The 12,670-nt window shown below is 38.5% G+C and overlaps 1 protein-coding gene and 1 non-coding gene across 2 annotated transcripts; both read right to left on the reverse strand.

Annotated features, from left to right (window-relative positions):
- Window positions 1-4,246: 4,246 nt before the first annotated feature.
- RBMX (RNA binding motif protein X-linked) lies at window positions 4,247-12,599 on the reverse strand. The gene is made up of 11 exons (XM_054579557.1): window positions 12,422-12,599; window positions 11,212-11,339; window positions 10,908-11,014; window positions 10,221-10,392; window positions 9,615-9,767; window positions 9,321-9,435; window positions 9,098-9,223; window positions 8,939-9,021; window positions 7,115-8,314; window positions 6,151-6,226; window positions 4,247-5,487 (listed from the first exon to the last, which is right to left on the reverse strand). The coding sequence occupies exons 2-9, from the start codon at window positions 11,318-11,320 to the stop codon at window positions 8,004-8,006; spliced, it is 1,176 nt and encodes a 391-aa protein (XP_054435532.1). The 5' UTR covers window positions 11,321-11,339; window positions 12,422-12,599; the 3' UTR covers window positions 4,247-5,487; window positions 6,151-6,226; window positions 7,115-8,003.
- LOC129075557 (small nucleolar RNA SNORD61) lies at window positions 11,093-11,160 on the reverse strand. The gene has a single exon (XR_008529656.1). It is a non-coding gene; the product is annotated as a small nucleolar RNA SNORD61 (small nucleolar RNA).
- Window positions 12,600-12,670: the final 71 nt, after the last annotated feature.

The raw sequence follows: 12,670 nt of genomic DNA on the forward strand, positions 1-12,670 counted from the left end.
AGAATGTACCTAATAATACAGGATTCTTACAAAGATACTGAGGTCAGAGGATGAGTAGCTTTTTCAACAAAGATACCAAAATAAATGGATATCCATATTTTTAAAAATGTTTCCGCCCTAGCTGGTGTGGCTCAGTGGATTAAGTGCTGGCCTGCCAAAGGGTCGCCTGTTTGATTCCCAATGTAGGGCACCAGCCTAAGTTGCAGGACAGGTCCCCAGTGGGGTGCCTGTGAGATGCAACCACACACTGATGTCTCCCTCCCTTCCCTTCTCCAAAGTTTCAAATCTTATCTCACCATAAAAAAAATCATTTAAAAATGGGTTATAAGGTGGTATCTCATTGTGGCTTTAATTTGCATCTTTCTGATTAGTAATGTTGAGTATCTTTTTCATGTATCTATTGGTCATCTGTCCATCCTCTTTGAAGAAATGTCTATTCAGGTCCTTTACCCATTTAATTGGGTTGTTTCTTCTTGAATTGTAGAAATTGCACATTTTGGAAATTAACTCATCACATTTCATTGGACAGTATGTTCTCCCATACAGTGGGTTACCTTTTCACTTTGTTGGTTTCTTTTGCTGTGCAAAATCTTTTTGGTTTGATGTAGTCACATTTTTTTCCTCTATATCAGCAAAAATATTGCTACCAGAGATGTCTGATTCTGTTCACAATTTACATTTAAGTCTTTCCTCCATTTTGAGTGTATTCTTGTGTATGGTGGTCTAGTTTTTTTTAATACATGTCCTATTTTCCTAACACCATTTATTGAAAAGACTGTCTTTACTCCATTTTATGTTCTAGCCTTTTGCCAAATGTTTACCATAAAGCAGTGGGTTTGCTTCTGGGGTCTGTTCTGTTCTATTAATCTATGTCTTTTTTTATGCCAGTACCAGGTTGTTCTGAGTGCAATGGCCTTGTTGTATAGTTTGACACACATAAACAAGGACAACAGTACAGTGACAGCCAGAGGAAAAGGAGGGTGAGGGAGGTGAAAGTGGGCAAAGCAGAGATAAACAGGGACTGAAGGAGACTTGACTTTGAGTGGTGAGCACACAATGCAGTATGTAGATGTTTTATTGAGTAGTTCACTTGAAACCTGTATGGTTTTATTAACCAATGTCACACCAATAGCTTCAATAAAATTCCACCAGACTTGCAGAAGATAGAAAAAAAGCGTCACCTCCAAATAGGCAGTTTCCATAGGTCACTGGAAGAAATTACCATAAAATCTTGAAAGGCCACTGGTTTGATTCCTGGTCAGAGAACATGCTTGGGTTGCAGAGGCAACTGATCAGTTTCTCTTCCTTTCTCCCTCCCTTGCCCTCTAAAATCTTGAAAAAAAAAATCCAATTTTTGGATTTATTCCATTGTGTAAAGACCTGGACAGTTTGTAAAGATATGCAGATGAATGTTAAGAACATGAAAAACTATCCATTATGAAATGCAGTGCAACATTCTGGACTGGATCCTGGAACAGAAAGAAGACAGTAGTGGACAAACTGAAATTTGAATCATCTGGACTTAATATACCAATGTTAATTTCTTTTGACCTATATACCATATTTATGATTAAACTCAGGGCAAACTGGGTGAAAAAATATATAGGAACTCTATGCTATTTTTGCAATTTATGTAAATTTAAAATCCCAATTGTTCAAAGACATTTGTCTCCATTTTCCTGCCACTTCCCATCCTCAATCCTTCCCCACTTTGGCTTTGTCCATGGATCCTGTGTTCCTTGACTTCACCCCCCCCCTCCTTCCCTCTCATTACTGTTTTCTTTCAATGTTGCTGGTTATATTTTTCTTGTTTTTGTTGATTAGGTCCCACTTATAGCTGAGATCATATGGTATTTCTTTCGCCCCGACTTAACTTAGCATAATACTATCCAGTTCCATCCATGCTGTCATGAAGACTAGTATTCCATTGTGTAAATGTACCATAGTTTTTTGACCCACTCATTTACTAATGGGCACTTAGGTTGATTCCAGCACTTGGCTATTGTAAATTGTGCTGCTATGAACATGGGAGTTCTTCTGAACCTGGTGTTTCGGGATTTTTAGGGTATAATCTCAGCAGTGGAATTGCTAGGTCAAAAGACAGTTCCATTCTTAGCTTTTTGAGGAAATTCCAAACTGCTTTCCACAGTGGCTGCACCAGTCTGCATTCCCCAGTTTTTGTTTTTTTGTTTTTTTTCTTAAGGAAGTGCTTATCATCATTAGTTGTCAGTAAAATGCAAGTTATAATTGCAATGGAAAGACAAATACCTATGGACCTGTGGTTTCACTTTATGTACAGAGTAAAAAACTTTAACAAAAGGGTTGCTGGTTCAATTCCTAGTTGGGGCACAAGCCTGGGTTGCAGGCTGGGTCCCCAGATGGGGGCATGCAAGAGGCAACCAGGTGATGTATCTCTCACACATCCGATGTTTCCCCTCCCTCCCTTCCCATCTCTCTAAAAAATTTAAATCTTAAAAAATAAAACCCAAAATCCCTCAACAAAAGAAAAACTTAGAAACAGATGGTTAGCACAGGGTAAGAAGAATGGATGAAAACGGTGAAGGAGAATATAACCAATACTGTGAAAAGTTTGCATGACAGGTGGTTACTAGACTTTGTGGTGTTCACATCGTAAGCTACATAAATATTGAATCACTAAACATTATACCCGAAATGAAACCAGTATTGTTTGCTAACTATACTTAAATAAAAATAGTCCTGGCCAGGTAGCTCAGTTGACCAAAGCATCGTCCTGCTATGCCAACAACGTTGAGGTTCAATCCCTGGTTGGGGCATATACAAAAGTCAACCAATGAATGCATAAATAAGTGAAACAACAAAGTAATGTTTCTTTCTACCTTCCTCTCTAAAATCAATAAAATTTAAAAAAAATAAAATCACCATGTGATACCATTCCACTCATCCACTAAAATGGTTAAATCAAAACAGCAACAATGTTGGAAAGCAACCAGAACTCTCATAAATTGGTATTATGGCATTGAATGGTACAATCGCTTAGGGAAAACTATTTGGCAGTTTCTCATAAATTACATCATTTGCCCTATTAACATTATCAATTCCACTCCAAGGTATTTATCCAAAAGAATGAAAAAATGTCTGATTTTTGTACAATATTCACAGAAGCACTTTTGTCTTCATAGTCCAAAACTGCAAACAGCCCAGATGTCCATGTGGACAAACTATACACTGTATACATTGGAATTCTACTCAACAAAAATATACACACACCACATGGATCAATGTCAAAAACACTGAAAACAGCTAGTCACAAAAAGTACATTCATGTAGGATTTAATATATATGTAGTTATGACAATACTTGGGGCTTCTTGTCATCCTTATACTCAGCTAACATTCCCTTTCCATGTGATAAGCTCTGCTCAACTGGCTATTGGCCAAATGCAATACCCTGTTTTAGGTCCAAGTTAATGTATATTAAATCTACAAAACTGAGGTTGCCCCAGTGGCTTGGCCCCTGTCACAAATCTAAGCCCAAGTCAGCCTACATATACAGCGAACACCTGTCAAGGAAATCTAACATTACCCCAATCACAATCCTCCAACGTATCTTTAGCTAACTCACCTTACCCTAAAATAACTGGATCTGGTAGCAAATTATGCCATTTCTGCGTTGCCTCTTCTAAATGCTCTATAAATATTGGGAACAGGGATATACCCCCAATCCAGTTTTCCCTCAAATAAGGACAAATGTCACTGAATTGTTTTGGCATTAACATCAGGAATCAGATATATATAGAACAGTAGACACAGCAAAGAAAACAAGTTGCCATCACAGAAACACTGTAACCACATAATGGTTTAACAATGCTGAAGGACCTGGTCCAAAGTGGGATTCACTACCAAACTGAGTTACCCGACCAATTTTCCCAAGAATCAGGCAAGCAAGATTAAAAGCACTATGGTACATCTGTTATTTTAGATCTTAGATTTTTCTTTTAGTGTTATTGCTACCGTTTCATTTCAGGTTAAGGATTAAAGGAAATCATCCAAATCACCTTGATGCCTATTTGATGCTCATTGCCCAAATAAAGGAGGCCTAGTCACAGCAAGAGGGCACGGGCACCTCAGTAACTATGTTCCCTAATAACTGAAGTGCCAACAGTTAATGAGAACTGTTTGGGGGAAGGGGACATGTTAATGTCATACTTAGGTCTAAATAAATTCCTTATTGCAAAAAAATAAAACAGAACCAGGGCCACAAAAATGCATTATTAAGTTTTATTAAGCTTCAAATACAAAACATTCCAAAAAGAGGAAAGTGATCTATAATACCTACGTTTTATATTCAACTAAACAAGGAACACACTATCATTCTGCTTCTTTTACAATCAGTATAAAGCCAGAAGAATCAAGGCCAATTCTTTTCCAATGAGAGCAGAATTAAGTCTGCTGGGTCAGCAAACTATTTGCCAAACTGCTGTCTGGTCATTTAAGCATACTTCTTAATTTGAATTTAACATTCATATTTACTATGCTCAATGTTCTAAACTATCATCAAGATATCTAAATAAAACCTCAGGGGCCAGAAGCATAAACCCAAGTAATTTAGATTATAGGATTGAAGACAGTTATTTAAGTGCAACAGCAACTTAAGTTTGGTCAATACCCTCATAGTCTGTGACTAAGTCTGTCAGGTGAGGGTTACCTTTTTTTTTTTTTGGATTATTTTCCACAATCACAAATGTTGGACATGATAGTATTGCTATTTTCCTATGCAAAAATTCTCAAGTTGACTTGGTTCTTCTAACCCAACACTTCAAATGTTTCCTCTGAACAGGAGATTCTGTACTCTTGGCTCTAGTCTCCAACATAATGTTGTACCTCAATATGTTTCCAAGACAGGAGGTGGGGGTAAAGTAAGCTTACAAAATCAGTAATTTAAACAAAAGCCAAATGACCCAATTTTGTTTCCAGTTTTTAAATGTATTTTCAATCATTTTAGCCATGTCTCCAATTACTTTGGTTTCCAGATTGACTCTTCCCTTTAGTTTTTTATGACTAAGTCCCACTTCTGGATAAACTTCACCTGCTGAAAATCAGACACTTTACTGGATAGAGCTACCACTTATGCCTTTCATTTTTCTAATTAACTTTCTGACATTGATAATTAGGAAGTTCTAGATTAGAGTTGTTCCTATGACTTTAGCTAAACAAAATGAAAGCCAAAGCTATAAAATCTACATAAAAACTCTAAGAACTTCCCGACTACCTCCACTTACTAATTTCCTTAATTACTCCCCTTTCTCCATCTGGTCAATCATTACTTATTTTATGTGACTACCACTCCCTAGTTAAGAGTGCTAACCAACAATGATGCCTTCCTCAGACCCACAGGAACCTTTGAAGGCAAAAAAATCTATTGCCTGCACCAAACCAATTATGATGAGCACTGCTTATGCAACTGTTGTGACTTATCCACAATCAGCATTCTTCTGCTTCAACAACTCTGTAAAATGAAAAGCATGTGATCACATCAGGACATGTTTTAAGCCGAAAATTACTACCCCCTTACCTGTTCTTTAAATACATACTGTTTTGTTGCTTTAACTGACAATAATGCATAAATACCCAGTACAATTCCTGTAAGCATCACTTTGGTAATACCAAGACAGACTATTAATTTTATCATTACACCAATAAAATTGTTACTCAAACTGGGAGCTTAGAAGCACCTGCATCAGTCTCCCGTTAGTGGATTTCTACTGTGGCTCCAAAAACCGTCACACACTGATCATAAAGAGTATTTTATACAAAATGCCCAGGAGCAAGTTTGAACCTGGTACAAGGAAAGTTTGTTCATGTGCCAAAATATAAACTAGATTATTTCTACTCAACAACTGCTTATGCAGAGACAGTACTAGGAAATTTTATACATTCAAAAACAGTTTAAGAGTATTGCACAACTGGGCTATAATGGAAATACACCTGTGTTTAAAATAACTTCATCCTACATTCAAATCAACATTTAATATGCAAGCTGTTGCACATATTTGATCCTTCTAATTCACAAGTTAAGATTATCCCTTTACAGATAACTTGCTAATATTCCAGCCATACAAAGTGGTAAAACTATACTTATTTAAAAGTATAAAGGACTCTTAAAACTTACCTTAGTTTTTGATTTCTCTTGCTGTCAGCTTTATCTAGTGTGAATAAATCAGCATTCTGTGACCATAATCCTCAACCTGTAAAAATTAAATCGGTAACTAGTTATCTCTCTTAAGGAAATTCTTCTAAACTTGCCTATAACTTACTGCCCCCTTTGCCAGAAAGAAAAGGCAAGTTCAGACTTGCAGCTTAACGTATTTCATGTTCTACTATTTCTCTTAATTGGTGGAAGAGTCACTGGCTTGGGATGGACTGGAATGGCTTAAATGGTTAAGTTGCATGGCTTATGGATTCTCATTCTGTTCCAATGGTGCACTGCCATGTTAAATCCATAAGTTGAACGGACAAAACTTATTTGAAGGAATAAGTGCAGTACAAGGATTTTTAGTTGGAGGTCTTCAAGTTTACTATATTCAAGAGCATCTTTTTCAACTCCGTGGCTGGACCTGGGTCATGTTGCCTCAGGTTTTGCTTTTTAAAGACCACTTGCAATAGATTTTCTCCATACAGTGTAGTTTCACAGAACTAAAAACAAGTCAGGCATCCAACTAAATGTCAAGTTTGCAATGGCTTACAGGGGTAGGAAGAGGGGGACCCCAAAGTTAAGCCATTTCCTATATTGACTAAAAGTCTAATTTTAAAAATGTTAAAATATACGAAGCATGTTTAAAGGTCTTCATCAAAAATACTTAAAAAGATACCCCCCTCCCAAGCCCCAGGTGGCTATTGATAAACAACAGCTGTATTAAGGCCTTTAAGTGTCATACATGCTTTTTTTTTTTTTTAAAGAAATCCAAGAGTTGAATTTGGAAGACTTCTAATGTGCTACAGAACACTTTGCTTTTCCAAAAGTTTTTTTTAATATAGAAAGCATTTCCACTGCCATGAGGTACAGTATGTTTCACTGTACTATGAGGAAGTGTTCAATTTCGACTTAGACGGAAAAACTAGTTTGCTTTGCTTACCATCTTTGCTGTTTCACAGGCATTTGATGCTTTAAATCTGATGTGGAATGCTGATAGATTCACTTTTTAGAAGTCATAAGCCTTTGAGAAGTTGGAGATAACTTCATTGCTTATCTATTTTCTCCTTTGCAATCAAGCTGTTCCTTAAAAGTGAGACACTACAGAGTTGCAAAAATTTGAAACAGTAAGAGCAAGCACCGTTTGCAGCTTCATGGTTGGTTTTGGCCAAACTTTTTATTTAGTATTCTGTAGTTGCTTAACACACACTTAAATGGTCTTATTGGGGAGGGGGAAAGGGGAGGTTCTTGTAGATTCCCAAGGAAATGTCAGAAAGGCAAAATATGGCCAGCACTATCCATTTGTTTTGGGTTTACTGGGTGAATAGCACTTTCTTTACATAAGCATCTGATCTCAGGTTTTTCATACTGAGAACATTTGAGATTTCACTTTGATGACAGTATGATATCCTAAGAGTAGCATACCCCGACCACCCTCTAATAGCTAGCTTGTTTGTATAGGCAGAGGGATTCATCTTTCCATTTTAGATGGCTAGATGTCTGTAGAAAATCTTAGAACTGCTTGCCTCATTTATTGGGAATAGTAGAAAGTGGCCTTTAGGGACACTTTTACTTCGAAAATTACAACACTAGTACACAAGTCAAGCCTTAACACATTTAACATTTGCTTGTAAGAAAGCAATGCCTTAAGATTAAACATGTTTTACTTTTCTCCTCACAAGAACATAAAAATTATGGAAGGGGAACTTAACAGGAAATTTAAAAAAGGTAACACAATTTTTTCTTTTAGTAGTCCTTGGGTAGTTATGACAGAATAGGTTCCACTTTTTGTTTGTTTCTTTGAACAGGGATTTTGGTCCAAAGTTTTGTTTTTAATATCTGCTTCTGCCTCCCCCTCTATCAGATCGGCTTCCTCCACGGCCACCACCCCTTGGTGCTCCGCGGCTTGAACTGCTGTAGGAATCACGTGGAGGAGGGTACCCCCTTTCCATAGAAGGGGGAAGCCCTCTTTCTTGTCTGCCAACCCGATCACGACCACTTGAGTAGAGATCACTTCGGCTGCTTGAGTAACTGTCTCGACTTCCACCATATCCGTCACGTGAGCTGCTGTAATCATCATAGCGACTGCTTCCACCATAAGATGGCGGGGGCCCTCGTGTAGGTGGAGCACTACGTGAGTTACCTGCAGGGTCAATGGTCAGGTAATATGGCAACACTATAAATTGTATATATACAACATTTAAATCTGAATTTACAGAATTTCTGTATTAAACGTTTACTTTCTCAACTGGGAGGTTTTAAACTCTGCCATTGCTGGCCATTAACAGGGATTTGCTCATTTGCTGAGATATGGAAATGGATGGGTTTTAATGTTTGTTTGAAAAGACTGAAGACGATGTGTATTTCAAGAGGATATTCCAGACAGCTTGTTATTTTATAGTAGACACTCAGCCACTTTCCAGTGATAAGTTGCAATTTTGAACTGTAGACTTTCCTTCATATTGGAATGGTAAACATTTGATGTTGTTAATAAAATTTTTAAATTGTATTTTCACTGTTGGGGGAAAACACATAAGGCTGCCAATTTAAGCAAGCAAAATCCCCTCCAAAGCAAGCAAACAGCCTCAAAAAAAATTAGAAAAAACAAAAGCCCCTCACAAAACTAGGAAAAGCCCAGCTGATAGTTACCCCCTTAAAAAGCAAGCAAACATCCCTTAAAAGCAAGCACCACACAGCCTAGTAAACTGGCTCATGAACCTAAAAACTCAAGCTGGTGATATTCAAAGACACTAAACCAGTATCTTACCATAACTGTCATATGAATCCCTGTAGGAACCACCACTTGGATGATCTGAATAGTCACGATCACGACCATAGCCATCTCTATCACTAAATTAAAGAGAAAAACCTGTAAGCCCCCGAGCATCAAATTTTACAGCAAAACCATGGAGGCAAAGTTATTTACCTATACCCTCTTGATGGATAGTCATCACGTGAACTGGAATGACCATAATCACGGTAAGTATAATCTCTTGGTGGTGGTGCATAATCTCTTGTATCACGAGAACTTGGGTAATCTCTGCTTGAATAGCTACAAAAACAAAAGTAACTTGGTTTATGCTTTTGATTGAGCTCTCCCATTCAACACTAATTATTAATGAGACAAAGCTACTACATTTTTCTGTTACCTGTCTTTAGTAGAATATCCATCATCTCTTGGGGACAAATAAACATCTCTACGAGAAGGCAGGGGTTCCCTCCGAGGTGGGCCTCCATAACTATCTCTTCCACGTGATACGGGAGCTTAAGGCAAGACAATTATTATTAAAATATACCCAAAGAAAAAATGAAAAATGTTAACTTACACCGAGGCAATGAAAACTGGTGACTGACATATGACATGGAAGTAAATGAAGATATTTTTGTTCCCTACAATCTCATTGTGTTAGGGCAGTAGGGAAGATTGTCAATGGACCATTTACCTCTTCCTCCCATCCCACTACTGCTGCGAACTGGTCCTGAAGGAGCAGATCTTTTAGGAGGAGGACCCCCACTTCTTGGGGGTGGTCCTCTTTTTACTGGAAGTGGTCCCCTGGAAGAACTCATGTTAAAATTCATGGAATAGCCACCATCATCTACATTAAAAAAGAAAAGAAAAATATGTCAATACTTAAGAATCAAGAAAAGGCTGGAAAAAGTTCTTTGCTTGATCATGAGTATTTGTTTAGTTGAGGAATCTCGCTTTAGTTTTCATTTGTACAAAACTGAAGATGTAGTAGACTAGTAAAATAAAACTAAAGGGCAGCCTTAACTTTAATATGCCAAACATCTATGTAATTTTAACACGCCCAAACTCCTATGCCTGTCAAGAGTTTTCCTAGAGTGAATTACCTGGATAAAGAGTGTATTTTCCATCATTTAAAAAACACTATTGTTTTCAATCAAGTCATTATCACTTTGGTAAGTGAGCATGTGTTCTCAATTGCCAAAGCTGGCACCTCTAAACAAAGACTTAACCAAAGTACACATGGCGTCGGTTTGCAGTTCCTAACTTATACACCAAGCCTGAGGTAAGCCCAAGTCATTACCCATGTGCCCTCCACGTGATGGAGGTCCCCTGGTCCCTCCACTTCCTCCTCTTCCGCCTCTAAGGCCTCTTGGAGGGCCTCTGCTTCTTGGAGGTGGAGGTGGTCCACGTCTACCACTTTCAAATGATGGTTTAGTGGCTTGTTCTACCTTGATGGCTTTTCCATCTAAAGACTAAATGATATCAAAGTGGTTAATTACAGCAACATTTAAAAAGAACTGGCATATCCACTGCCACCGTGACACTGATGTCCTTCAAAATGTAATCAGATACATTTTACTCACTAATCTAAGAAAAGCAGTAAAATATAGTACTTTTCAATTTCCTTAAAATGACTACTAGTCTTTAAGACTGCTACTGATGATTTGAGCCAAATAAAGCATTACTGGTAGGCAGTATTTTAAACAAGATCAGCTATCAACTTATCAAAACTAATAACCCAAAAGAAAAAGCCAAGTTACTAAAGCAGTTTATAAATCCCAGATAAAATAAACACAATATTCCGAACTCTTATTACAGTGAAATCTGTAAATTTGGTTATAAAAATCACACAGGGCTATAATCACAAGGCCCTAGAAAGGGACACACTCAAACAAAATTCAAGAGATGTCCTAGGCCAAGAGACTTGGCTAACATTGTGCTATTTTATGCACTAAGAAACACCATCAGCGTGCAAAAACAATCTCACCTTTCCATTCATGTCTCTGGCTGCATCCTTAGCATCTGCTGGGCTTTCAAAGGTGACAAAAGCAAATCCTCTTGATTTGTTGGTCTCACGATCTTTCATTAACAGTACTAAAAAAGTTATTTTCAGGGGTGAATAAGTGTTATTCTAGTAAGAATGAACTGACAAAAACAAATGTTTAAAAAACAAAGCTCAGAACTTCTTAGAGGACAAAATTATCATTTCAGATGATCACCGCAATTAAATTCATCATAGCTTCCCCTTGTAATTACAAAATAGCTCTGCAAATACTTTCAGATAAACTCACCTTCCACTATTCGTCCATATTTGCCAAATACTGCTTCAAGGGCTTTCTCATTTGTTTCTGTATTGAGGCCACCAATGAAGAGCTTTCCTGGGCGATCAGCTTCAACCATTTTCCCCCCTGATGAGTGTCTATTGAAAAAAAATATAGTATTACCTTCCCAGGAAAAGTTCCTTGAGTTTATCGGACAGATGTTTTTATTAGGATCCATTTTTCTTGTTTTTACTGAAACCATTACTCTTTAATAACTGAATAAATCAAAAGCAACCCTTTCTAAGCATCACCCGAGAAACCCAAATTAACTAGTTAAGCCATAGCGCAGTTTCCATTAAACTGGTTAAAAGGACCAACTTATGCCTTTACCCTTAATCTACCTTGGCAGTTTTGGTCAAGTAACAGCTACTCAACATTAGAAAAAGTTTTAATCCAGATTTCCAGCCTTTTAAAGGTACAATTACCCTAAATACTATCGACTCATTCAAGGTCACAAAACAGGTGCTGGTCCGTAACACCAAGCCCTCTCCCAAGAACTCTTATCTTATTAGGAGTCCTTAGTAAATTTATTAAGAAATTTAAAGTTTGAGACAAGTTCTGTTTCTCCTTTTTTCCCCGGCCCCTGGCCGGCCGAAAAAGGTCACAAAAATTCTAAAAACTGTCAAAAATTATTTCATATTAAATAACGGAGCGTGAAAAGCCTCACTGTATCGTTCAACATTCCATGACTGCAGCAGAACCCAATTAAAAACCCCCACTAAAAACCGCGTGGAAAACACAAAATGGCGACACTTGGACTCAGCCCAGAAAAACCGACACCGGTCAGAGAAAAAACTTACCCTCAGCAGTGGCTGCTGAAATTCAAAGGGATTCCTGGGCAAGGCCATAAGTGAACAAGGACCCCGCGTAAAAGTGCACGTGCCCATCCACAGTGCCGGCGCCATCCCAATGCAGGTACCGCGGTGGCGCGGTTTCTCCTTGTCCCGCTACAGCCCCAACCTCCGCTACCACCCCCGCAGGCGACAGCCAAACTTTCTCGAGTCTTGCAACCAAAAGGATCCCTATATTTGTTTCCCTCCGACCTCTCAGCTACATCTAAATAGGTCGGCACCTTTGGGTTCTTAAAATGGCGCCCGCCAGCCCCATCTCCTGGGAGATAATCCGAAATTCTAACACGGCAGGAGTGGCCAGAAAAAGGTTGCGGAAAGAATACACGTACCGGAGGGGTGACGACGGTTTCAAGCTCCTACGAGCTCGCCGACTAAGCGCTTCCTAGCCGCTCAGCACGAGGGAGGACCGAAGGCTGCGAAGACGGAAGAGAGAACCAGCTGGAACTACTGCGCAACGAGGGCGAACAAAGGAGACAGCAAACTTTATACTGCCCGGGAACGAGGCTGAAGGACCCGGATGAAAACGGAGCTTAGAATTTGAAACGCAAGGAGTAGGGGGGAGTAGTTCCCAGTCTTCC

The sequence above is a fragment of the Pteronotus mesoamericanus genome, unplaced genomic scaffold (genome assembly GCF_021234165.1).
Source record: "Pteronotus mesoamericanus isolate MK-2021 breed Mesoamerican mustached bat unplaced genomic scaffold, CSHL_Meso_final contig_55, whole genome shotgun sequence".
Lineage (NCBI taxonomy): Eukaryota > Metazoa > Chordata > Mammalia > Chiroptera > Mormoopidae > Pteronotus > Pteronotus mesoamericanus.